We start from the raw sequence: 27925 nt of genomic DNA on the forward strand, positions 1-27925 counted from the left end.
TTTGTTGAAGGTAAATTAAACTTGATAAACCTGACTGCATTCTGTTAAAAAGTAACAGAGACCCAGTGAAGTAAGTGTGCTTAACATTCGGTGTCAGGGTGAAGTGCAAGGTGGCAGGCGACTTGGGGAGATTGATGCTGTGAGATTACAGGCGCGGTGCTGGTGTTCAATAATGCAGAGAGTGAGGGTTTCAGATTGGGGGGAGAGGGTGGAAGGAGAGGGGTTCGGACCACCATTGTGTGTGAGATATATTAATGACCTGGACTTCTGGAACATCATTTCAAAGTTTGCAAATGAACCTCTGAATTGTGGTATAGAGCAAGGGGGTGTGGGATACAGGCAGATTGGGGAGAGGGACAGGCACACAGCAAGGGCGTGGGGGGATACAGGCAGCCCGGTGAGAGGGACAGGCACACAGACAGTCACCCAGTCTGGTTGGATGAATGAAGAGAGGCCATGAAACACAAATGGTACTGACAGATGCAGAGAGACCGATGGATTCATCAAGTTATGGTAACTTCTTCATCACTGCTTAGACTACAGCAGGAGGACTGTGTCCGGCGTGTCGGGGGTGCAGAAGAGATTGACCAGACCAGGAAGAGGGGTGAGAGACTTCAGACTGTGGGCAGACTGGAGAAGCTGGGTATTCTTATTTTCTTCTCTGGGACATGAACCTTACAGGCAAAGCCAAGGTATATTGCCCATCCCTTGGTGTCTCAATGTACCCCCTGGATGGCAGAGCTCAACCCACACCCCACCTCCCAGAAGGGCATTAGTGAACCACGTTCAATGACAATTGGTATTTTCCCATAAAACTCCAGGTTTTTTATTTAGTTGAATTTAAATTCCCCAGTGCCACGGTCAGATTCAAACTCACATTATTGCCCTCTGAACAAAAAAGATCAAGGGTGCTTTTGATGGAGGATTGGAGAACCTGATGGAACAAACGTGAGAATGTGTGCAGTGGTGAAGGGGTAGGAGAGCAGAGACACAGCGAAGGGAATGGGGAAAGTGGGGGAAGACAACTTTTTACTCTGTAAGTTATTGTGCCCTGGGACACGAAGGATGAAGGGGCACTGGAAGCATATCCCACGGGAAGTTTCTGAAGGGAATTGGAGAAAAACCGAAAGAAAACAATTTGCATAATCTCACAGAAGAAGCAGTTGGAATGGGACTGATTGGATCGAATTTTTTTCAAAGGGCCAGCACAAGCCTGATGGGCTGAATGGTCTCCCCATGTTGCAGAGAGTCATAGAGCCATACAGTGCAAAAACGGTACCCCCACCCCACCGATCATCCACTACCCACACCCCCACCGATCATCCACCACCCACACCCCCACCGATCACCCACCACCCACTTACACTAATTCCATTCTAATCCCAATTTTTTTATTCTCCCCACATTCCCATCAATTCCCCTCACCTACACACCAACGACAATTTACAGCGACCAATTAACACACCAACCTGCATGTCTTCGGGATGTGGGAGGAAACCGGAGCACCCAGAGGAAACCCACGCAGTCACAGAGAAAGTGTGCAAACTCCACACAGACAACACTGGAGGTCAGAATTGAACCCAGGTTGTGCCTCTGTAGAGCATCAGATCACTGGCATTCATAACTGTTGCATTTGTTGCCTCAGCTCGGGGTTTATTGGAACCACACAGAGCTGCTGAGGGAAGCGCTGAGTTAGGAAGTGGTGCAGGGATCTGGGATCAACTTGACAACTGGCCTTGTGACCTATGGTTTTGAACTTGAGATGAGTGAGACCACGAGATGGCTGGGAATGGGAAGGATTCTCACTCTTCCTGTTAGACTGCACTCAGACTGAGCATCAGAACATGAGCAAAGCAACACCAGTCCCCAGTGTATTGCTGCCTGTTGTCACAGTGGGATTTGGGTTGATATTTTGGAAGTCCAATATCCATCTGATTAGCTGCAGCCGATGAGTTGACCTGTGGTTACTCAGTGCTGGGGTTCCCCAACAATGTCCAGTTGCAACAGGAGGCAGTCAGCACTGGCTCAACCCACAAGCCCATAGACCACAGTCACACATCGGTCCCCCATCACTGTAAGGTACATGGACAGAGGGACCGGGAAACACACGTACACAGGCCCTAGAGGGCAAAACAAAGCCTAGGGGCTCAGGGATTTACTTACAGAGGCCTGGGACACGGAAACAGATTATGGTGACACTGGTGACAAAGGCATTGGGTTCTGGGCCTTGGAGGAGACAGCAGAACAATCAGAATTGGATCCATACCCATAGGGCTAGGATTCCGAAGGCTGGGGGAGGATCTGGGGCACCACTGGAGGTGTTCATGGGGTTAAAGGAACAGGCTGCAGGAGCCGAGGTTGAGATCAGATCAGAGATGATCTGACTGAATGAGGGCAGGTGACAGGCCAAATGGTCCTTACAGGGCAGCACAGGTCGAATGACCTCCTCTGGTGGTGTCGGAGAGTCATAGCATCATACAGCATGGAAACAGGCCTTTCAGCACAACGTCCGTGCTGACCAAGATGCCTACTGAGCCAGTCCCATTTACCTGCAATTGGCCCGAATGTCTTCAAACCCTGTAACTGTCCCCACCTCTACCACTTCCTCTGGCAGCTCGTTCCACACACCCACCGCCCTCTGGGTGAAAAACCTGCCCCTCAGGTCCCCTTTAAATATTTCCCCTCTCACAAATCTATGCTTTCTAGTCTTAGACTCCCCTACCCTGGGGAAAAGACTGTGATCATTCACTTTATTGCTGCCCCTTATGATTTTATAAACCCTTCTCATGTCACCCCTCAGCTCCAGGGAAAAAAACCCCATCTTATCTGGTCTCTCCTTATAACCCAAGCCCTCCAGGCCTGGCAACATCCCTGCGAATCTTTTCTCCACCCTTTCCAGCTGAATGACATCCTTCCTATAGCTGGGCGTCCAGAACTGTGCACAATACTTCATGTGGTCTCACCAATGAATTGTGCAGCTATAACACGATGTCCCAGCTCTTGTACTCAGCTATCAATCTGTGGTTCTGTCTCTCCAGGTCTCTGCCAGGTTACATCTGGGTCACCTTGCGGACTCCTGGCCAGAGACAGTGTTCAACTCTGCCTACAGCAGCAAGCCTTTACCAGTGCATTCTGACACACTGATCGAGCTCTTTGCTTCTACATACCACCCTGAATCAAAGTGGAGTGGAGTGGGAGAGAGAAGTCCAGGAATGTTAATTGGGAGGGATGTCTGGATCCACAGGATGTCCTGCTGAACCCACTACAGGGACCTACCAAAGCCACCGTCTCCACCACTGGAAGGTGTACGGGAGCACCATCCCTGAAGCAGCTAAGACATCAGCCTCACCTGGAAATACATCTCCAGTCCTTCATCATCACTGGGTCTAAGTCATGGAGCTCCCTCCCAACAGCACTGTGGGAGCCCCTTCACCAGAAGACAACTCACCACCCCCTTCTCAAGGGCAATCAGGAATGGGCAGTACACACTGGCCTTGCCAACACGTCATCTGTGCATGTTAGAGGTGTGTGTTATAAATACTGCAGTAGGGTGTGGAGATCGATCTTCACAGCTGGAGAACTAAGCGAGTTTGAATCTCAGTTTCATTCCAGGGAGGCAGAGCTGATTGGTGGGGTGGGATTAAAACTTTGGAGAAACGGGAGGTTGTTTGAGAAGATGAAGGAATGGAATGGACTCACTTTCTGAAATAAAAACAGAAAGTGCTGGAAAATTTCAGCAGGTCAGATAGCATCTCTGGAATGGTCAACATTTTGGGTCAAGGGGTGAGTTTTGATGAGGAATCTTCAACCTGAAACATGAACTGTTTCTCTCTCCACAGACACTGCCTGACCTGCTGAGTGTTTCCAGCATTTTCTGGTTTTATTTCAGATTTCCAGCATCTGCAGTCATCGTTTGAGTTTTCTGGGCTCACTCTCCCGCACTGGAGAGGGGATCTTGAAACTGCCGATTATTGGTGGGTGTTGATGTTGAATGAAGCTGAGGGTTTATTGGGTACCGATACCAAAAGAGGATGGTGTGGCTTGGCTGTGCCTCCTAGTTTAAAGGGAATTTGAATGGAAACCATTGGAAAACACAGCATATGTTCTGTGGAGCAGACATGGAAGGTGGTTCTGCCCCAGCACCAGCTCCACCCTTGCACAACACCTTGCTCAGGGATATCTCTTGATCCCGACACTGTCTGCAGTTGAACAGATTCCAACAGCTGGAATTCAGGGTTGGAGATCGGAACTCTGTCTCTGGCACCGTCGTGTCTCACGGCCAGATCTGCAGGCCGTGCACCGAGAGCGGCGTAGGGTGCAGCAGCCGGGTGGGGGGGGGGCCAAGTCGTCTGCTGGCCTGGTCACCTCCTCTGAGGCTCCAGTATTGCTCTGGTCACCAGGCCGATGATGAGGTGTGCGGAGTTATCCCGCTCCAGCTCCGCAAACACGTGACACACGTTTTCCAAAGAACTTCCCTGTTTTTTTGCCACAAATGCAAACATTCTGAAAATAAAAATTAATAATTAATCCCTGGAACATTCTGTATCTAAGAGCAAACTTATACAGCTAACAAACAGCACCAGGTGTCAGTGTGGGTGTCAGTCACTGGAAAATCTCAGCAGGTCAGTAGGTGGTGTTCGTCTGGTAGAGAGGGAGGGGGAGGAGATGGGGGTGACAGGGGGAGGAGGGAGAACTGGAGAGTAGGGAGATGGAGTGGGGGAAGGGAGGGGGAGAGATGGAGGGGAGAAGGAGGGGAGAAGAGATGGAGGGGGAGAGATGGGGGAGATGGAGGGGGAGAGATGGGGGAGATGGAGGGGGAGAGATGGGGAGATGGAGGGGGAGAGATGGATGGGAGAGATAGAGGGGGAGAGATGGAGGTATGAAAGTCTACACCACAGGACACGTGCTCTCGTGATCCTCCTGCAGTGGAACCTGGTCAGGGTGTGTATCTGAGCCCATGTCTACCTCTCAGAGCCTCGCTGGGGAGGGGGTGGGGGACTGATGGTTGGGGGGATGTTATAGAAGGTTGCTCCCGCTGCAAAGGCAGGTTCTTACCTTGACGGCTCGTTGTCCTTCCGCCACCTGCAACAAAAAGGAAGGGGTTAAGTTTCTTACCAACCTCGCCACCGCCACCACTGACCACATCTGCGGGGCCCTCTGCATTCAGTAGGTGACTGTCAATTCCACAACCGTAGGGCACAGCAAGCCCTGCACTATATTGGTGCTGCAATATCAGCAGTGGCTTTCACTGAATCAGGAAGTCATGGGTTGGATCAGCACCATCCAGGCTGATGCTCCAGTACACCGCTGAGGGAGAGCCGCTATATCCCAAGTGCTGCTTTTGGTCCGAATGTTAAACCAAGGCACTAGATGGATGGGGAGATCCACCGCCAACACGTGACTGAAAACATGGAAATTCTGCCCAAGAGCAATGGATATTTACCCCTCTACTGAATTTTGAACAGAGCCATGTCATCATATTCCTGTTGTGGGATCTTACTGTGCACAAATTGTTTTTTTTCACAACAGTAACAACACTTCAGAGATTGCTTGGAGATGACCTGAGCTTGTGAAGCAGTGGTGAAGATGCAAAGCTTCCCTTAACTGGTGAAATATGTGTTCCTCGCCCCAGGGTATCAATGTCCCTTCACCACCACCAGATCTCTCCTGGATTTCTTTCCCTACCAACACCAGCCACACAGGCCACGGTGGATCAGATGGTGCTGGTCCTTACCACAGCACCATCACCCCAAGGATGGATTACTCATCTCAGCAAGCTTTCCCAGGCATGTAACACCGTCAGCAAATTCCTGGAGGAGGTTGTGTGACCACCCCAACACCTGATGCTGTCTGGGAAAGGGGGAGGTGCACCAAGATCTGGGTGTCCTGGTGCACCAGTCACCGAAGGTGAGTGTTCAGCTGCAGCAGGCACATTGTGTTGTGGCTGTCATGGCGAGAGGATTCACGTACAGGAGCAGGGCTGTCTTACTACAGTTGTACAGTGTTGTGTGCAGTACAGTCTCCTTAGCAGGATAGTCTTTGCTATGGAGGGAATGCAACTAAGGTTCACTGATCGCTGGGATGGCAGGAGAGACGTATGAAGAGGGGTTTACGTTTGCTCGAGCTGAGAAGACTGAGAAGGGATCTCACTGAAGCTGATAAATTCCTAATGAGACTGAACAGACTGGATGCAGGAAGGTTGTTCCCTGTGGTGGGATGTCCAGAGGTCACAGTCTGAGGGTACGGGGTAAGCCAGTGAGTGAGCGCGTGGATTCTCCGAGCACCCATCGCTCCACCCCAAAGCTATGGGGAATGCGTGGAAGTCTCTTCCTCAGAAACCAGTCCAGGCAAAATTATTACATATACTCAAGAAGGAGCTGGATATATTTCTAATGTGTACAGGGAGAGAGCAGGAACAGGGGACTGAACGTGAATGGTCAGCCATGCTCACGATGAATGGCGGGCAGGTTCGCGGAGTGAATGGGTGACCCTGCCCCTATTGTCCACGTCCTGTTGGGCGGTAGCCCTCCCTCCAATACCTCACAGATCAACCACTTACTTCCTCTGCAGGGGGTCCAGACCGCAGTGACTGATGGAGCTGGCCTGATAGTGTCGCCTGAAGAAGAACCTATGGAGAAGGAGGGAAGGTTCAGTCTGAAGGCATCTCACATCTGGCACGTTCTAACAGCTGGCCATAAAGCAACAAATCCCACTGACACCTGGAAGCAGCTGCAGAAATCTGGAGCCAGAGACAGAGCCAAGGCAGGGCCAGAGGGGCGGGACCACGGGGAGACAGAAGTGGGGCCAGCTGGGGAAAGGGGTGGGGCCAATGGGAACCAGGGCGGGGCCAATTGGAGACAGGGCAGGGCCAGCGGGAGACAGGGGTGGAGCCAATGGGAGCCAGCGGAGGGGCCAATGGGAGTCAGGGGCGGGCCAGTGGGAGATCAGGGTGGGGCCAGAAGCCGGGGTGGGGGTAGCACTAGAGCCAGGTGCAGTTTGGACAAATTGAGCAGACCCGAGCTGCTCACTGGTAGAGACTGGGCTTTGCCCCTGGGTGTGAGGGGCCCTTGGATTTAGCCCAGCTGCAGCATGGGTGGAATGGTGAGTGTGGAAAGCTCCAAATCTAGAGCAACTTCAGAGGTTTGTGATATCTGGCAGGTCCCAGGCAGTCCCTTGGGTTCAGGGATAACTTGCCTCCACTCTGGGGTCTGAGGTCGCTGGTGGGCTCCATGTGGGACCTGTAGAATCTCCCACCGATAGGGCAGGAGGCGGGTGGGTAGTTTGTGAGGCAGTGTGCTCTTTCTGCCACTTACACAGGGTCACCGTGTGCTCTCACCCATGGCCTGAAGATTCTCATCACTACCCGAACGCTCCACACTGACTTCATGTGCTTCCAAGTACCCGAAACGTCATCCTTAATAAATCTTTTGCCTCCCTCCTATCTTAAAGAGTGGAGTGACATTTGTGATTTTCCAGTCCTCTGGAACTATTCCTGACTCCAGTGATTCTTGAAAGATCACTACTAATGCCTCCACAATCCCTTCAGCTGCCTCTGGTCATGGGCCAGAGATTCCCAGGAGGCGACTGTCACCATAGTACCCTCTCCCCAAGTGCTGCCAGTGATGCCCCAATCCCAGGAACAACACTGGTTTTATTGTGGATAGGGATAATTGAGCCCGGACCCTAGATACCCACCTCCTCCAGAACCTCTTGGCCTGGCCTCAACCAACACCAGGGGACCCCACTTTCGCTGTAGACCCAGAGGTGGACGGGACCCCACACCCCAAGATCTGGGTGTTCTGGGGCCCAGGAGGGAGAAGCAGTGGTGGGGCTGTGTGCTGAGGGAGCGGGGTAGGGGGGATACTGCTCCATGCATCCTCCACCTGTGGTCTGACTGCCTCAGAGACCAACTGTCCATCAGACAGGCACACCCTGCACCCCTCTCCCCAGGGCCCGTCACCATTTCCCCGGTTACAGTCACCCAGGAAACTGACTGTTGGAGGGAGGGTGGGCACTGGTCACACGCCCAGTACCCTCCCCTGCACACCCCGGGGGGCAGTGCCAGGGTTTATGGGTCTGCCTGAAGCCCCACAGGACCATCCCACCCCCGAGAAGCCGAGCCTGGCCCTTACTTTCTCTTGCTGTCGGTGAGAGTGATGCCTTGTTCCGTCACTTTGAACTGAACAGTTGTAGTTTCGGGCAATGGTTCCTGCTCCAGAACGAATGAAGCTGCTTTGAGGACAGCCTGTGGTCCCGTCAGAGACTCCATGGTGACAGACATCAAGTACACAACAGAGCAGTCTAGGGGAGCAAGAGACAGCACATTAACACCCCCTTAGGGCAGCACACACAGAGCCATTCATCACCTCAGGAGGGACCCAGCCCTCAGCCAATGGCAGCCTCTCCTGCAGTAACAGAATACTGGCAGCCAATCCATGCACAGCAAGAGCCAACCAACGGCAAGGAGAGGACCATCAGTTGGTGCTTCTCCCTGGTCACTGGTTGAGGTATTGGTGAAGAACCCTGGGACCTGCTCCTGCTCCAAGTGTTGCTGGGGATCCTCGGTTTAATGAGCGGCCAGTGTGGGGGGAGGGGAGGAGAGGGGAGGGATGGGATGGGGAGGAGGGAGGAGGGGGGAGGAAGGGGGGAGGGAAGGGGTCGTGGGGGGACAAGGGCGGGAAAATTTTCCAGCGATGTCTGTGCACAAAGCTGAATCCGGGACCCCGGGGAGTCCCGTGCATGGACGGGGCTGTCGGGGCAATGGAACACCCCGATAGTGGGCCTGTTACTGCAGCAGTAACACTGTCTATGTTCCTCTGGAGCTGGGAAACCTGTCGCTGACGGCGGCAAATTCCCCAAACATTTCAACAAAGAATCATCAACATGAAGACAAAAGAACGGCTCCAGGAAAGCTCCCAACGCTCCCCGAGCAGTGGCATTCTGTCTGTGTCCGTCCTCTCCGAGAGCTACGTGACTTCAATGGAGAGTTTGAGAATTCCGCATCCAGAAATTCGCAAGGACTGCGTTGTTCTGTTGCCGGGTATTGGGTCGGGTCTCTGTGTGCCGGGGTGGGTTGTTCTGTTACCGGATGACAGGGGTGGGTCTCTGTGTGCCGGGGTGGGTTGTTCTGTTACCGGATGACAGGGGTGGGTCTCTGTGTGCCGGGGTGGGTTGTTCTGTTACCGGATGACAGGGGTGGGTCTCTGTGTGCCGGGGTGGGTTGTTCTGTTACCGGATGACAGGGGTGGGTCTCTGGTTGACGGGGTGGGTTGTTCTGTTACCGGATGACAGGGGTGGGTCTCTGGTTGACGGGGTGGGTTGTTCTGTTCCCGGATGACAGGGGTGGGTCTCTGGTTGACGGGGTGGGTTGTTCTGTTACCGGATGACAGGGGTGGGTCTCTGGTTGACGGGGTGGGTTGTTCTGTTGCTGGGTGACGGGGTGGGTCTCTGGTTGACGGGGTGGGTTGTTCTGTTGCTGGGTGACGGGGTGGGTCTCTGGTTGACGGGGTGGGTTGTTCTGTTGCCGGGTGACGGGGTGGGTCGCTGGGTGGCGGGTTGGGTTGTTCTGTTGCCGGGTGACTGGGCGAGTCTCTGGGTGACGGGTTGGGTTGTTCTGTTGCCGGGTGACGGGGCGGGTCGCACAGTATTGGCTGGGGCACCTGTTTGACATCTGCCTCCATTTCCAGTTCTATTTGACTTCAGCAGTGAAGGAAGAACTGATGCAGTTGGCTCGTCGCCAGTGTCCGAGTGCGCTGTGTAACAGGCCCCCACACAGTGACCGACACTGCTCACACCCAACCCTACCCACTGGTGACCACTAACCTGCTCTCTGGTTCTTCGGGGGAGAAGTTTTGCCAGCCGCCCACTCAGAACTGGAGCCTTCACCGGTATCCTTCAAACATTCTGGAAAGTAGACGAACACAGTGAACGCGAGGACGGCGCTCACAGCCAAGGCATCGCTCCTCTCTGCTGATTCCCACACTCCCCGCCCTCCGCACAGCCCACCCACACCTCGGCTCCCCCCACTCGGGGCGTGGGGACCCTACAGCATGCGTCCAGCCGAGGACTCTGCACGGCTCGGACCATCCCAGGATCGAGCAGGTAGACCGGGTGATGCGAACTGCCCACTCCCCAGTGTGCAGGGAGCCGGCTGCTGTCCCCACCTCAACCCAGGCTCTGACCCCCTCCCACCGAACCCCGAGGCCCGTTCCAGCCCGGAACCCACCCAGCCCCTCATCCTGACCCCAACCTCATCCAGTCCTATCCCGGACCAGCGCTGACCATACCCGACCCTTCCTCTGGTGATAGAGCCCTGGTGACTCACCTCTCCTTGGTAAGCGCAGCTTGTTCGGCAGGCCGATGGAAGTGATGCAGTGCTGGTAAACGAGCGCCGAGAGGCTTCCTGTAGGGAAAGGGCAAAGGCTTAGAGCGGGTTCATTACCTCTCCCCAGGCGCATCGTCACTCCGAGTTGTGGACACAGCCCAGCGCATCACGGACACCAGCCTCCCCTCCTTGGACTCTGTCTTTACCTCTCGCTGTCTTGGTGAAGCAGCCAGCGTAATCAAAGACCCCACCGACCCGGGACATTCTCTCTTCTCTCCTCTTCCATGTGAAGATACAGGAGCCTGAGGGCACGTACCACCAGGCTCAAGGACAGCTTCTACCCCACTGTGACAAGACTATTGAACGATTCCCTTATACAATGAGATGGACTATGACTTCACGATCTACCTTGTTGTGACCTTGCACCTTATTGCACTGCACTTTCTCTGTAGTGTGACACTTTACTCTGTACTGTTATTGTTTTGACCTGTACTACATCAACGCACTCTGCACTAACTCAATGTAACTGCACTGTGTAATGAATTGACCTGTACGATCGGTATGCAAGACGAGTTTTTCACCGTACCTCGGTACAAGTGACTATAATAAACCAATACCATTACCGTTCCCCGGCTGCAGTGACCTGGGATAAACCAGGCACAGGATTAAATCGGTCCTGGCGCAGGCCAAAGTTACTGTCTGCCCACACCTATAACTCCATGGGGGGAGAACAAGGGGAGTCTGACAATTGCCCGTGGTTGCACCAACATTGTCTCCCAGCGAGCTTCCTGTCACCGAATCATCGAGTGTTCACAGCACGGACGGAGACCATTCGGCTGACGAATCCCACGCTGGCAGCAGCTAGTCCCACTCCCCTGCTCTCTCCCTACCGCCCTGCAAGTTCCTTTCTTTCAGATACCCCCAGCACCCCCATCGAGTCAGAGTGTCATACAGCATGGAGGCCATTCAGCCCACCAGCAACCCAATCTTCAGCACTTGGCTTTCTATGCCTAAGACGATCTGTGCTCATCCGGACTCCTCTTCAATGCTCGCAGTGACTTTGCTTCCAGAACATTCTCGGGCAGTGTGTTCCAGGTACTCGCCGCTCTCGCGGTGGGAAAGGTCCCCCTCCGATCCCCTGCGCCCTCCCCAGCTCTGTCACACTCCTGTGAACGCCACCACCACTCCCTGAATGTGCTTCAGACCCCGACCGGTCACTGAGAAAAAGACTTTCCTCGCGTCGTGTTTGGTTCGTTCGCCACTCTCCGCCCCTGGGTCCCTCGCTTCTCCAGCCGTTTCCCTCTGTCTACACTGCCAGCATCCTTCATGATTTTAACCACCTCTGTGACTCCTCTGTTCAAGCCCTGCTTCTCCCGTCTGTCCGCAGAACTGAAGTCCCTCATCTCTGCACCCAGATTGGCAAATCTCTTCTGCACCCTCCCGAAGCCTTCACACCTTCCCCGGAGTGTGTCACCCGGAGCTGGACACAGATCTCCAGGCGTGGCCGAACCAGGGTTTACAAAGGCTCATCGTGACTTCCTGCCTCTCCTTTATTGACTTGATGACACCATGAATGTAAGGACGTGTACTCTATTTCTTGGATATGTTTTTTTATGAATAAAGTTTATTTTTCAAATAAAACGTCCCTCTTTGTAAAACCCAGGTCTATGTTTCCATCCTGACCTGCTACTTCCCTGGACGTTTGCCCATCTACCCCCAAACCCCTTGCTTTGTGACCCTTTTAGAATTTTCCTCTCCAGGTTATCTCTCCTCTTCCCATTCTTCCTGCCAAGACCTCACACCACATTTATCCGCAGTGCATCACTCTGCCACCCAGCTGCCCAGTCCACTGGTCTCCACAGCACCCTGAGGTCTGTTACTGTCCCCAGCCTCAACACAGTCACCGCGCCCCCAAGTTTTGCATCATCTGCAGGCCGGGCTTTGTGCCCTCTGCCCAAGTCCAAATGACCAACACACCTTGTGAAGTGAGATGGTGCAAGTGTTCACTCCTGGGGGAACCAACTGCTCCCCAGCCCAGACCTGGGTCTGATGTGTGACGGTGAAACACAGCGATTGCTCTGACAGCACGTTAGTTCATAAGGTGTGACCGTGATGGACAAACCCAGGATCACCTTGAACACTTTGCACGCGACTCAGCACACTTCGATCTGGTGGTCACTATAGAAACAGTACCATCTGCCAGGGGACTTTTTGGGCAAGAAAATGACGCAAATCATCTCTAACTAATTTTGAAAGGCAAACAGTCAAGAACTCGGTGGATGGGCAGGAGATATTGTTTATGGCACCGGATCATGTCATTAGCACGGAGGCTCTGTGATCAGACACAGACACGACCAGACAGGCCCACTCACAAGCACAGACTGTAATAAATCCTCACATGAGAAGCTGATAAGCCACTTACCAAAGTACGGCTCCTGAGGACATCCTTTCAAACACACTCCTTTTCGGGAGAATTCGATGAGGAAATGTCGAACTGACTCACTGGAAGAATCTCCTTAAAGGGGAAGCAACAGAGTTAGACACCGGGATTTAACAGGTCGCCTTTTCTACCGTTCTGTATGCTGCAACTCATGGAGACTTACCCGTCTTTTTCTCGGGACTTTCGGGGTTTGATGAGACTTTCATGGCGAGCCCAAAGGAGCCGATGTACGTGGAGCTCTCTCGGATAACGAAGGAACCGGGTTCCTTGTCTCTCAACATCTCAATGGCTGCAAGAGATGCAACATCTGACCTCAGCAAACAGGAAATATTTCAACTGATGCTCTCAAACTGTCCTAACTTCCTCTGCAAAGATGAACCTCCTTTGAGCACCAATAATCCGAACATTATCCCGAGCGTAAATCAGCAACTTTCTACGTTATAATCTTTATTCTTCCAATCACATTCTTCCATTTTGCTGTCTGTGCCCGAGGCTCTAAGGCGGTGAACACCCGCGGGCTATCAGACTACAGGATGCGTCACATCTGAGGCTGATCTCCAGCGAGACTCATCAAAGGCCAGAAGTAACAACTGAGCTCTTTGTCTTCTCCCTGACTAACTGTGTTCTGCTAGTTAGGAGATGGGTAACCAGTAATTGGCCGAGCGTGCGGCGGGGTGACAGGTGCAACATGCGGTGGATGAAGATGGAATACTGTGAGTGTCTGCGACGGCAGAGAGCCTCTGGAACGGACACCACAATGGACAGGACACTCACTCACGAACAGTAAAATCCGCCAATCCGATGATTCAGACTTCCCGGTGGTTCAGGATCCGGCTCACTGCTTAGTCCGGAGTGTGAGCCGGGGTCCGGATTGTGCGGCGGGAGCCGGGGCTCATCTATGTCCTAACTCACCGGGTTCACTGTGAGTTGTACCGCTGTGTAACGTGTAAAACCGTGAAATAAAGTATGATCGGGAGTCGATAGGAGTAACAGCCAATAACCTGCCGGCCTGACAACACCCCTGCGGGCACCGGGCATTCTGTTTGTTTATTAACACTGGGCTGTTCTGACAAGTGCGGACTGTAATGGGCAATGAAGTTACATTGTTGGAGACTTGAACATCAGATCAACCAGCCGGTAACTAGGAAACTTACCCTGCTCTCGGCTGATGTTTGGTTTGTACCAATATTTGCTTGTATCCTGTACAAACTTAACAGTAGGTTCTGCATCGCCTGGGAGATCTACAGATGAGGGGAAAACAAAGTCCATTAGAGACTTGGACAAGTACGTCCACCATCAGCCACGGGGACAGGTCACACACAGCATTGCCATCATCAAAGGCCAGCATCACGATAGACCTTTAAGATGAGAAGATCTGTAACGAGTTGCAGAGACTATGTGACATCGAATCCCGGTAGGCCAGGGGCAGTAAAGGAGAAGAGAATGGGACCAACGGGGACCGAGGGTTTCAGCGAATGTATTGGTATTGGGTTATTATTGTCACTTGTACCGAGGTACAGTGAAAAGCTTGTCTTACAAACCAATCGTACAGGTCAATTCATTACACAGTGCAGTTACATTGGGTTAGTACAGAGTGCATTGATGTAGTACAGGTAAAAACAGTAACAGTACAGAGTAAAGTGTCACAGCTACAGAGAAAGTGCAGTGCAATGAGGTGTGAGGTCACAACGAGGTAGATCGTGATCCATCTCATTGTATAAGGGAACCGTTCAATAGTCTTATCATGTCTGAAGTCTTAAATGCCTGAAGGATTTTGAGGCTGGTGGGTAGGACTCACCTGTGAGGGAGGTGGTGCTGGAAGACCTTGAGGATTCTTTGGTGGGACAGACGGCGCGGGGCAGACTGATGCCGCTGGAGGTGGATGGGGGCCTTTGGAGCTCTGGGTCCTGGTCCGGATACTGGGTGCTGCCGTTCACCAGGAGGAGAGGGATGTCAGACCAGGAGCTGGCGGCGGAGGCGGGGCAGCTGCTCGGCTGTTTCTTCACGTCCCGCTTGGATTGTCCGTGGTGCACCAGCCCCGGCCCACCATCGGCCGATCCCCGGGCTCCAGGTGGATGGAGGGGGTGTGCCGGCCTTCCGGGGAGGGGCAAAGTCCGGCAGTCGGCGGCTCTGCCTGAGGTCTGGTGCAGTTGCTGGTCGCTGAATGAGCTGTTGCAGGGGCTGGGCGGGACGGTGCGGGGGCTCCGCAGGTTCACAAATGATCCGGATGATCCGTATGTGCTCCCGGCTGAGCGGTAAATCCTCCCCGCCTCTCCATCCTCGCTCAGCAGTGAGTGCGGACTAAACAGAAGGGAGACCTGCATTGCTATGGTGCCTCTCACCACCTCAGCCTTCCCCCCACTTCCCCACCGCCCCCTTCCCCGTGCTTTCTGGCGAACAAAGTGCCTGTCAAATACAGCCGCTTGTCGTGCAAGAAATGCAGCACAACCGGGGGGGGGGGGGGGGGGGTCGGATGGCTGCACATCTGGGGCCCAACTACCACCCACACTTGAGCCGCTGCTGGAAACTGTCCGCTGGGATCCACCTGCGGGAGACCCACCCGCCCCCACTCCCGGCGGGGCACCCCCGGGGGGCGCTGGGTCTCCCTGCGGGGCTGTCCCTCCGGGATCCACCCCCCGGAGGGACAGCCCCGCAGGGAGACCCAGCGCCCCCCCCCCCCCAGGGGAGATCCTCCCCACCCCGGGAGACCTATACCCTCCAGGGAGACCCACCCCCGGGGAGACACACACCTCCTCCCCCCGGGGAGACCGATGGGGGCTTCACAATATTTCATCGGAAAGGTGCAACATCTAATGTTGTAGCCCGCCGCCCCCCCCAGTACTGCCCCTCCCACAGTGTGACCCTCCCTCAGTACCGCCCCTCCCACAGTGTGACCCTCCCTCAGTACCGCCCCTCCCACAGTGCGGCGCTCCCTCTCTATGCGGTTATATATTTTGAAGCCAACCCCTTCGATCTCTGAGGCGAGAGAAGGTCCCACTGACACTGCGATAGGAACAGGGGTCGACAGCCGTGCGGTGCCGCGGATGAGAAGGGGGTACTGTACCTGCCCAAGGTGTCCCAGCCGGGGGAGGCGGACAGCAGGGAGCTGACACTATCCCCCAGCCTGCGCTGTTGGCCCTGGCCACTCAGGTTGTCGGATCCCGCAGATGTTGACAGGTAGGAGCCGGGGGCTTCTCTCTGGAGGGGCATGAGCGGGAGCAGGTTGCTGTGCTGGTGAGGCAGGGAATTGGTGACGGAGCCGGCGTAGTTGCTGGGGGATGGAACTGGGATGGGCTGGGAACTCTGCTGTGGTGAGCTGGAGTCTGCAGCCAGGCACAGGGACCCCTGTGTCTGTCGGGAACTCGGCACGGCCACCCACGTCGACGAGTTGCTGAGGGTTTCCGCAATCCGAGAGTCTGCAGAACAAGGACAAAGCGGGATGTTGTTGAAGCGGTTCCGTTCGCCGCCTCTCCCTCTTCAAACTTCCCCGAGAAAGCACCCGCACGCCCAGTGCAGCTTGGCTACAGCCCTGACCAGCTGGAACCACTGCCCCTTCACAGGGCACACTCACCTGTCAGACAGCACGCAAACAGGCCCTTCGGCCCAACTGGTCCGTGCTGACCAAGATGCCCATCCAAGCCAGTCCCATTTGCCCACGTTCAGCCCATACCCCTCTAAACCTTTCCTACCATGGACCTGTACAAGTGTCTTTTAAATATTGTTATTGTACTTGCTGCACCCACTTCGTCTGGCAGTTGGTCCCATTTATAGACGAAGCCTGTCAGGTCCCTTCTAAATCTTTCCCCTCTCACCCTAAACCTATGCCCTGTTGTTTTTGATTCCCTTCTGGAAGGAGGAATCCTGTCCAGGTATCACTGCCCCTCACCTGCCCAGGTATCACTGCCCCTCACCTGCTCAGTGGCTTCACCCTAACCACACACTATGTTGCTCCAGTTAAGTTGTCAGTTCTGGGCTCTGAAACCCCCCCAGGGTGAGGGGGATGTGGTGATTTGGAGCCTCTCATTGGAGGAAAACTGCCCAAGGGCTGTGAAGAGGGTACAGCAGATCACCTGCACGGTCAGGGTGAATTCAGTCAAAGATCATGGCTGTGTATCCAGGGACCAGAGTGGCAGACCCATTGAAAACCAAAAATGCACCCAGTCAGTGACGATTCCCCACAACAGCTGGAGCGACTCCTGGCTCTGACCCATCACTGTCAACGTCCACTGGTGGAGGCTGTCTCCTGGGTGAGAGTCTCTCTGGCCTTTCACACTGGGCTGTGGGATGGGGCAGTTCCTGTGGGAAGGTTTGGATCCCAACAGCTCTGCCCCAACTTCAGACTCTCTCAGCTCCCTATTGGCTGGGGCACCTGTCTGCACACAACATTGTCTGGGTGTTACACAGACAGAAGCTGATCATCTGGCAGTTCCACCTCAGGCCACTTCCACTCATCCTATCACAGACATTCCCTGTGATCGACACTTTCCTTCCCTCACCTTCTCTCCACTGAAAACTAATGGGCATCTTTCACTTCCCCGAAGGGTTGCAAACCCGAAACGTTGACTGTTTCTCTCTCCACAGCCGCTGCCTGATCTTCTGGGTGTTTCCAGCATTTTCTGTTTTTATTTCAGATTTCCAGCATCTGAAGTTTTTTTTTCTGATTTTCGTTCAGGGAGGTATTTTCCTCAAGGCTGCTGTCTGTTCCATAACCACGTACCCCAGACAGGAACTGCTGAGCCCTTGGAATGTGAAGCAAAATCAAAAGTGCACGCTTTCCATACAAACATAGGAGGAGGAGTAGGACACTCGGCCCCTCAAACCTGCCCCACCATTCAGTAAGATCACAGCTGATGTGACTGAGCTCAACTCTGCATTCCCATCTACCCCAGCAACCTTTCACCCCTTGCCCATCCAATATCTTCCTACCTCTGCCGTAACAGTGTTCACAGACTCTGCTACCACTGCCCTTGGAAGAAGAGGGTTCCAGAATCTTGCCACCCTCTGAGAGACATTTAACCCCATCTGCGTGCTGGGTGGGTGACACCCAGTTCCAGAGGAAATATCCTCCCCACAACCGCCCTGACGAGACCCAGCAGGACCCTATATGTATTAACCAAATCCCCTCTCACTCTTTGAAGCCAGTCCAACCTTTCCTCATCAGACAACCTGACCGTTCCAGTTAGTAGTCCAACAAACTTCCTCTCATCTGCTTCTAAAACATGAACATCCTTCCTAAAATAAGGAGACCAGTACTGTGCACAGTACTCCAGGTGTGGTCTCACCAGTGCCCTGTGTAACTGAAGCCTTTCAAATTTGGACAGCTGTGAAAATTGAACAGGGGTCTCCTCCATCCATCAAAACAGGAGTGCTTCTGGCAATTTGTGTTCCTGTCCTACAGGGAGCTTTACACGTGTCTCTGGTTCTGTTATCTGCACATTACCTGGCCTCTGGGCTCTATTCCTGCAGTTAACACACCTGGTCTGAGCCACACCTGAACTGGTACATGTTCAAACACACCTGCTTATTTTGGCCGGGGAAAGTGATTAAACACACCAACCCTTCAAGATACCATATCGTGCTGGGACAGGTGCGGGATTGTTACAATGAGGTCACTCAGTTACAGTGAAAGAAAGACAGCTCAAAACTAAAACTGAATGAGATTAGAAGCTGCACTTCCTGGGGCAGGCGGAGGTTATACATTCTAGAGAAGTCTCCACCCTGGGTGTAACAGGGCCAGTCATCTAACCCTAATTGCCAGCTATTATTGCAATTTCTTGCCTGCTTTGGTGATGTCATCATTGTGTAGCTGGGTTGCAGCTGGGTGTCCCTCAGCCGACCCCAGTGGGAGTTCCTGCCACACACCCAAGGTCAAAGATACTTGGAAAGTTACAGCACACAGGGCCAGCCAGCCCATCATCCCCAGCTCAGTTAGCCAGAGATGATTTGGCAATTTACCAGTGTAATCATTCCACAAGGGGTATTTTGTAACCCATCCATCTACAATCATCAGACTAGAGCCTCAGTGTCAACTCTAGGTAACATGGTCATACCCAAGTCAAAAGCTCTGGATTTCTGGCAACCCACACGCAGAGTTCCCTCTGCATTGCCCCTCCAAGAGCATAATGCACGCTCAGTCTTGCGCCTCTGAGGGTGCAGCACTCCCTCACTGCTTCCTGAGTGGCAGTGCCCCAGTGAAATATCAGCCCAGCTCAGGGAGTTGAGGGGCAGTGCTGAGGGAGCACCACACTCTGGGAGGGATAGCACTGAGGGAGCGCCGGACTGTGGAAGGGGCAGTACTGAGGGAGAGCCACACAGTCATAGGGGCAGTACTGAGGGAGCACTGGACAGGCAGCGCTGGATGAAACACTAAACTGTCCTCTCAGGTGGATGTTTAAAAGCCCATGGCACAATTCAAAGCCACACTCTCGTATCCCTTCACCCACGGCCCAATTCCATACAGCTCCAGATGTCCTTCTCTGTAGTTAGATGGTATTAAATGCAATCCAACAAATGAACTCAACACTGTTCCCCCAAACTCGGAGAGAGTTGCTGAAAGACCAGTGTCTTTGTCACTGGGATTCATTCTTGTGGGCTCCAGGATTTCAGAGTGAGTTTTCCGTCTGTGACCTCTGACTAACATTTTATCCAACTCTGGATGCAAAGTATCTTACCAGGAGATGAGGCCCTGAATTGTGGAGTTGAGGAAGCAGTAGAAGTGTAGGTATGGTGTAGCAGGGAAGGATAGTCTGTGTGTCCAGCAGCGAACACATTGTACTCTGTGGTCTCAGGCTGCAGAGAGAACACATCATTGTTAAAGACCGCGGCAAGCTGGCGTTGAATGAAAGTCGTAGAGCCCGTGGCATCGCAACCAGCATGGTCGGAGCAGGCTGGACCTTGTCTGAGGCAGAGTGGCCGCCTGCCAATGTCTCCAACAGTGCCTTCCCTGAACGGATGCTGGAGGACAGGCAGGATGGGTACATGGACAAAACAACGTCAAGGACCCACCAGTCTGTAGAAGGGAGTGGTGCTGGAGATGGCCGTGCTTTGGAGCCGCAGTCCTGGTGAGTCCGGTTCACACTTGCTGTTGAGTGAGGTGCTGCCATTGTGCAGGGTTCTCGAATCCCATTCATCGTAGATCAGAATCCCTGCGACCAACAGGAGAAAGATCAAAGCAAGTGGTTGACAGGATGCAGGTCACTATAAACCACGGGACAACGGAACTCAAGTTTGACACAGTGAATGTTAATCAGGGTGCAGAAGATCGGGATTCTGAGGGACCCTGAGGGGTTCTGAAGGATTCTCAGTGGGTCTGAGGGCTGGGAATGGGGCAGTGTTAGAGTGAGGGGCACTGAGCAGGAAGGTGTCAGGTGGAGGTGGGGGATGGGGGCTGCACACTGAGCTAGGGGTGGGGGTGGGGGTGAGGGTGAGGGTGGGGGTGGGTTGGGGCTCCATGTGATTTGAATATTCTGAAGTTCCAATAAACTAACAGTGAAGACACCAGAGACTGCAGATGCTGGAACCTGGAGCAAAAAAACACACTGCTGGAGGAACTCAGTGGGTCAGGCAGCATCTGTGGAGGGAAATGGACGGTCAATGTTTCGGGTCGAGACCCTTCACCTGGCCTGAAAGACATAGAGGGGAGATCGTCAATTAAAGAGGTGAGGGGAAGGGGTGGAGCCAGAGCTGGCAGGTGGTGGGTGGATCCAGGTGAGGAGGGGTGATGGGCAGATGGAGGAGGGGAGGGTGGGGATAGTGACAGAGGCTGGGAGGTGAGAGGTGGAGGTGACAGAGGGCTGCAGGTGGTGGGACCTGATAGGAGAGGGAGGTGGAGCATGGAACCAGATAAGGGAGGTGGGGGGGGGGGGCAGGTGGGAACAGTGGGGGTAGGGGACCCAGTGGGAGGGGTGTGTGGGTGCTAGGCAGATGGAGTGGGTGGAGGGAGGGATAGAGACAGGGTGATGGGGGGCTGGGGTGGGGATAGGAGGGACTGGGGAGGGGAGGGAAAGGAAAGGGGAATGAGTGAGCAGCAAACTGACAGGACTCAGGTCGGGCCTTTGTCCACATTCTGCAGGAACCCTTTGGCACCCCACACAGCCTGCGCTGGCTCTGTCATTGGTTCATTTCCAATGATCCCGATGTTGCTAACAGGGTGGCAGTTTATCAGTACAAAACACTTCACGTTCATCCACGGCCTGACACGTTCTGCTTTCCAGGGGTGTGACAGGAAATCGTGGCCGACCAATACACGCCCTGCTTCACTCCCGCCCACGGCCAAGGCTGCTCTGTGTTACAAGACTAGGCTCGTCTGGTGGTGAATCAGTGAATGGGTTCACTCCCAGTCTCCCCCAGACTCAGCCCCTCCACAACACCTTTCACCCTCCCCTTTTGGTAGCCTTGCAAATACATACGCACATGTGAACACACACACACACATACACACACACACGCACACATGTGAGCACACACACACGAACACGTACACACGAACACACACAAACACACGCACATGAACACACACACATGTGAGCACACACACACGAACACACCGACAGACACACAGACATAGGCACTCAAAAATATTCACACGCACATGTGCATGCACACTAATGTACACACATACAAACATGCACACACACACGTGCACACACAAGGGGGACCATGTTTGCTCTCCTTCGGTCACCCGTGGCCAGTGAAGATTTAAGACACTCAGCCAGAGCCCCAGCAATCTCTTCCCTTGTTCCCCATAGAATGAGGTGTTGTTCCTCGAGCTTGTGTTGGGCCTCAGTGCAACAGTGCAGGAGGCCACAGACAGTGAGCTCGGAGTGGGAGTGAGGTAGTTCAGGGTCACTGCTGGGAACTGCAGCAAGGTGATCACCCAACCCAACACTCCCTGGATCAGGAGACAGAACTGTCCACATTACTCCAGGTGCATGTTGTCCTTCAATGACTGGAGTACAATCACACCTTGTTCTCTGCAATGTACAGGAGGCCACACTGTGAACACCGAGTGCAGTAACACTAGATTGGAAGGAGTGAGTCGCTACTTCACCTGGAAATGTTGTTTGGGACCCTGGATGGTGGGACGAGGTGTTACATCTCCTGTTGTTGCTTTGGGTAAATGCCGTACAAAGAGTAGTAACAGGCAGGGACGGAGAAACAGACCAGGTGAAGGGAGTGATCCCTCTGAAATGCTGAAAGGGGAGAGGAATACGTGTGTGGTGGTGGAATCTTGCTGGAACGGGTGGAGTTTGTGAAGAATGATCTGTTGAATGGACACTGGTGGAGTGGAAGGTGAGGGCCGGGGAGCTCTGTTCTTGCTCTGTCCCGGGGGGGGGGGGGGGGGGGGTGAGGGTGTGAGGGCAAAGATGCAGGAAATAGATGAGAAGTGGACAAGGGCCCTCTCCGGGAGAAGCCATGGTTCAGGAAGAAGGGAAACATTTCAGAGACACCTGTGCAGGAAGTCTCGTCATCGGAGCAAAGTCGACAGAGACGGACAGACTGAGATCATGGAAGGGAATCCTTACGGAGGGAGAATGGGAGGAAGTGTAATCAGGGTAGCTGTGGGAATCTGTGGGCCTGGAGTGGATGTTTGCAGCCAGTCGATCCCCTGAGATGTGGGCAGAGAGATTCAGCAAAGGAAGGGAAGAGTCACAGAAGGAACGGGCCGCCACAACTTTGCTCTCAGCCCTCCTTGGGTAACTTTCAACATGTTACCTTCTTTCCCAGTATGGAAAATGCTGGAATCTAAAATGAATAATTATAGTAATAGGATTGAACAGGGTAAGCATGGATTTATTAAAAGAAAACCAGGTTTCACTAGTTGGAGCTCTTTGAGGAGCATTTGGAGTGTCAGATGATGGGGCATCTGCTGCTTCCTCCGACCGGTCACAGTGTAAAGGTAAGGGGATGGCCATTCAGTACTGAGCTGAAGAGAAATCTGCACTGTCAGACTGAGGTGAATCTTAGGAATTCTCTACCAGGAGGTCTGCGGCGGGTTGGACACCAGTCAGGAGCTTGCTTGTTCTTAAGGGAATCGCGGGATGAGGTTAGAGCTGGAAAATGGTGCTGAGGTCGATCAGCCATGACGGTGAATGGCAGAGCAGCTCAGAGCGCCAGATGACTGACTCCTGCTCCTAGTTTAAATGTTGTTTTACTCTACCCACTGCGCTATTAGAGGCTAATTCTTTTCTGGGAGAATTTGAATTGCAACTTCAATCAATGTAGTGGGGTCTGATGTTGCTGTGTCAGGGGTTTGCTGGGGGAACTGGCCCCACTCTTTCTTGCCAGCCACATTTCATTACTATCTTCTGAGTTCAGCCAACCTGAAGCTCAGGAAATCACCAGCCAAGCAGCTGGAGCTGGAGCCCCTGTACTAACCTAAGGTCAGGCTCCTCTGCAGAGGTTGGTCCACGTCTTCACACCGTGAGCCAGTGCATCTGTGCGGTCAGAGACCTACCTGGGCCATGTGCATCCAGGAGCGGGTCGTCACTGGGTCCATCCTGCTGCCTCTTGCTGCTGCTCGATAAGTAGCTTCTCTTGGTGCAGCTGTTGATGGGCTGGAAGCTTGGATCCAGTTCCAGAATCAGGTTGTTGAGGTTCTCAATTGTTTCGTCGAGGCTTGGAGACAGCGGCTCGCTTTCTGCACAGTTTGCTTTCAGGGGCGGAGTGTTTCTCCACGTTTGCTCGAAGGGTTTCCCTCTCTCTGGACAGGCAGCAGAGCCCTGTTGAGCCATGGCCCGAGTGGTGTTGACCCGCCGGATTCTGTCATGGAGAGGGGGCTTCTGACTGCCGACGGACTTCTCCAGGACTGTCTGCGACCTGCTGAGTCCAGGGTGAGACCTCTCCTGCGTTTGGCAGCTGGGAGTGGGTTGGACACTGATCTCCCGGCAGACCCACTGCATGGACGGGCTGAAGGAGTCTACCCGGGAATCTGACACGCGCCCCGGGCACACGGCTCTCTCCTGACCGTGACCAAGTGACGTACCATTCAACACAACGGTCTCCATGTGAGGGAACAGGCAGCCACCCTGGCCCCTGTCCAGGTGAGTGCTGTGGCCTGAGGTGCCCTTCATGAATGCTCACGGCTTGAATCTCCTTCCCGGTGCTTGTGAAGCGTAGGCGTTTAGTTTTCAAAGGATGTGAACTCAAAACCTGGAAAGTACACCACATACGCTCATGCATTAGTGTTCAAGGTTAAGTATAGCTGAACTGCACAGAAACTAATCACAATGTCATATTGCAACTGTACAAGTCGTTGGTGAGACCACACTTGGAGTACTGTGCGCAGTTCTGGTCGCCCAGCTACAGGAAGGACGGCATTAAGTTGGAAAGGGTGCAGAAAGGATTCACAAAGATGTTACCCAGACTGGAGGGCTTGGGTTGTCAGGAGAGACTGGACAGGCCGGGACTGTTTTCCCTGGAACGTAGGAGGCTGAGGGGTGACCTTATAGAGGTTTATAAAATCATGAATGGTGTGGATGTGGATGGTTACAGTCTTTTCTCCAGAGTCTGGGAGTCTAAAACTAGAGGGCATAGGTTTAAGGTGAGAGGGGAGTGATTTGAAAGGGATGTGGGGGGGGGGGGGGGAGGGGACAAGCTTTCACCCAGAGGGTGAAACGAGCTGCCAGAGGAAGTGGTAGAGGCGGGTATAATTATTTAAATAATTTAAGACATTTGGACAGGTCCATGGATAGAAAAAGTTCAGAGGGATACGGGCCAAACACAGGCAAATGGGACTGGCTCAGGCAGACATCTTGGTCAGCATGGACAAATTGGGCTGAAGGGCCTGTTTCTGTGCTCTATGACAGTGTGCTGACTGTGTGCATTACAGGGAACATGACCACCACTTAGCACCCAGTGAACAGAAACGGTTTAATGAGCAGGTCATCTGGTTGGTTAGTGATGGTGCTGAGGGATAATACTGGCCCCAGGGCATTGCCGTCCTTCACAACTGTGAATGGGATCTTTCACACGGATTGAGTGAGGAGGAAGATCCCTTCACAAGATAGCATGAGTGATGTCGCCCAGGAGAACTCATGGACTTGAACCCAGGGCCGAAAATCAAAAAACTGCAGATACAGGAAATCCGAAGTGAAGGCAGAAACTGCAGGGAACACACAGCAGGTCAAGCAGCAACCGTGGGGAGATGAGAGAGCTACCAACTGAGCCACTGCTGACAAAGGAACAACAAAGGCACAGGATGCCATTCAGCCCCTCAAGCAAGTTCCACCATTGAGTCCAGTGTAGTGATCTGTAACTTAGCCTGATTCCACGACCCTTATCCAATAAACCCTGACCAAAACCAATCCCAACCCTTCCACTGACCTCCAGCCTCTGCAGACCAGTTCACATCTCCACTGCCCTTTCTACACCTCCTGTTGTCCACCCCTGAATTACCTGCCGAAAGGTTCAAGGTTATAACTCTCAGGGGAATGTATTTTCTCCAATGGACAGTCCTTTTCTGGCCCAAAAATTTCAATACTTCATTAATAATCATTTTTTAAAATTCTTCCTAAACTCCTCCTTAAATCTCCCTTCAGAAAACCCTACATTGGTAACATGGTGTTAAGTTACCAGGCTAGTAAATTATAGGCCTGAACTGCCAATCCACTGTGTTGGTAATAACAACCGAACCCCCCTGGATTGGCAGTGAAGAACATCTGGTTCACTGACATCCAGCACAGAAAGAAACCTGCCACCTATCCAGGTCTGGTCTGCATGTGAATCACCCATGTGGTTGGCTCTTGAACGTCCTCTAAAATGGCCACCAAGCCACTTTGTTCAGGGGTGATTAGGAACAGGCAATAAATGCTGGCCTTGCCAGTGATGCCCAGATTCTGAGAAATGGATAAAGTTAAAAACATGGTCAGAGCACAGAATCCTGGTTGTTCAGACAACCTGATACCAGATACGAAGCAGAAACAGTAAGTGCTGGAAAACTCAGCAGGTCAGGCAGCATCTGTGGAAGGAGAAACAGTCAACATTTCAGACCCAGGAACATTTATCAGAACTAAGAAAGAGTCCAGGTAGCTGAGAAGGTGGGGGAGACCTTCCATCCTTCACAACCCGAGACCATGCTGACCTTGAAAGTTGCCCGTGCTGGAATTTGGTCAAGGCAACAATTTCTGTCCATTTGCACAAGGAACTGGGATCAGGTTTGATGCCGGATCCATTGTCAGTGAGTCACATTTAATCCAGACTGTTAGTTTGTGGGTTGGAGACATGAAGCCTTCCTTCCCCCATGTCTGGAGGCCTTTGAGAGGGTCCAAGCGGAACTCATGGCAGGTGAGCACTGGGAGGGCCCTGGAGCAGGAGGATTGTGGAATGAGGGACAGGTGAGAGGTTTGAACGTAAGGATGAGAATTTTAAAACTGAGCTGGTGCTGGACTGGGAGCAAGGAATGTCACTGGGCACACCCGTGATGGTCAAAGATTTCAGAGTGAGTTAGGGTTCAGGCTGCAGGGCTTTGGGTGACCTTAAAGATCTGGTCAGATAAAAGTCTGGACTTCTAACAAGTTGGCATTCCTGTGGGACTGTGTCAGATTGTGTCCTGCAGTCCAGCGCCAGGGTGAGATGTTCCAGCTGAGATTTACTGGGCTACAGTTAGTGTAATTTAATTTCTCCCCAAACAAACTGACAGCTGAATGAAGTGATGTGGACCAGATGGGGGAGGAACCTCAGTCCAGCTGCGATAGTCTATGCTTAGTGTAACCATGCAGAGAAGTCCTGCACAAACACAACCAGCCCAGGACCACCACAGGCTGGTGGGATGGAGTGGCCCACTCACAGACTCCTGCACACAGAAACAGGCCCTTCAGCCCACCATGTCCATGCCAACCATCGTACACCAATCCCATTTAAGATAAGATAAGATATCTTTATTGGTCACATGTACATTGAAACACACAGTGAAATGCATCTTTTGTGTAGAGTGTTCTGGGGGCAGCCCACAAGTGTCGCCACATTTCCAGTGCCAACATAGCATGCCCACAACTTCCTAACCCGTTAAATCTTTGGAATGTGGGAGGAAACCGGAGCACCCAGAGGAAACCCACACAGACACGGGGAGAACGTACAAACTCCTTACAGACAGTGACTGGAATTGAACCTGGGTCGCTGACGCTGTAATAGCATTACGCTAACTGCTACACTAGCGTGCCAGCATTTGCTCCATAGCCTACTGTGCCCTGGCTTGTCCAAATGCTCCTTCCATGTTGTGAGAGTCTCTGCCACCACCTCCCTCTCTGACACTGTGTTCCACAGTTCTCGTCCTCTGCAGGTTGGGACTATCCAGCCAGGTTGGGCAGGCTGAGGCTTCTCCCAGGTTCCTCACTCCTGATGTTCAGGGTTACTCAGAAAGCTCCCGTGGCAGGGTGCCATTTGGGAGCTGTAGTTATTGCTGAACCTCCAAGTCATAGTGTGCAGAGTTGGGGGTTGAAGCGCAGGCTACGGCCTGCCGGAGGGTGGAGGTGACGAGGCTGGCTACACCTCCAGCTGCTGATGACAGTGATTTAGTCAATGACTTCTATCGGGAAAAATGTAAACTGACGTTTCACAGCAACACCTTGGTAAAGCACAGGACTGTGAACGGTTGTTTAAACCTCCCTCCCTGCACCAACAACAGCACTGGTCAATGATGGGACGTGGGGGCATTGAGATCACAGCCAGACAGTGATGACCAGAAGCCCCAGGGTCTGTCCTGTGGAACTGTCTCACATTGTGTCCTCGAGCCGAGAGTCTGAATTAGTTCTGAGAACCCAGATCTTGCTTATCAAATACAATTCTGATTGAGACTGATTATGTTAAACAAAGGGAACTGGGGTATAAAGGGGGATCTGTAACGTTTGCAAGATATTCAGGGGAGCTGATGGGGTCAATTTGAAACTATTTCTGCTGGTCAGGGAGTCTGGGACCAGGGTCAGAGTCTAAAAGACCAGAGTCAGATGTTTCAGGAGTGAAGTTATGAAAACCTACTTAACTGGAAGTATTGAGGGATAATTGGCCACTGGTCAGCTCTAACTTACTGGAAGGCAGGAACAGAATCACAGGACAGAATGACCTCTTGCAGCTGCAAAGAGGCTGAGACATAAACTAAAATACAGGAATGAGGGGAGGGTGGGGTGTGGGGGGAGTCCATTCAGCCCTTCAAGCCTGTTCTGCCA

General features: G+C 53.0%; 1 protein-coding gene across 1 annotated transcript in view; it reads right to left on the reverse strand.

Moving 5' to 3' along the window:
* Positions 1–1348: 1348 nt before the first annotated feature.
* The window catches only part of LOC127582934 (tensin-4-like), a 31370-nt gene continuing 4793 nt past the window's right edge, over positions 1349–27925 (reverse strand). The window contains exons 2-15 of the mRNA XM_052038590.1: positions 23221–23915; positions 19770–19909; positions 19436–19553; positions 15829–16180; positions 14563–15065; positions 13919–14005; positions 12928–13053; positions 12747–12839; positions 10325–10402; positions 9823–9903; positions 8133–8301; positions 6560–6628; positions 5056–5082; positions 1349–4503 (exon numbers count right to left, since the gene is read on the reverse strand). Of these exons, the coding sequence (XP_051894550.1) occupies positions 4362–4503; positions 5056–5082; positions 6560–6628; positions 8133–8301; positions 9823–9903; positions 10325–10402; positions 12747–12839; positions 12928–13053; positions 13919–14005; positions 14563–15065; positions 15829–16180; positions 19436–19553; positions 19770–19909; positions 23221–23836 (2601 nt within the window). The 5' untranslated portion in view covers positions 23837–23915 and the 3' untranslated portion in view covers positions 1349–4361. The remainder of the gene's footprint in view (positions 4504–5055; positions 5083–6559; positions 6629–8132; positions 8302–9822; positions 9904–10324; positions 10403–12746; positions 12840–12927; positions 13054–13918; positions 14006–14562; positions 15066–15828; positions 16181–19435; positions 19554–19769; positions 19910–23220; positions 23916–27925) is intronic.

The sequence above is a fragment of the Pristis pectinata genome, chromosome 25 (assembly GCF_009764475.1).
Source record: "Pristis pectinata isolate sPriPec2 chromosome 25, sPriPec2.1.pri, whole genome shotgun sequence".
Lineage (NCBI taxonomy): Eukaryota > Metazoa > Chordata > Chondrichthyes > Rhinopristiformes > Pristidae > Pristis > Pristis pectinata.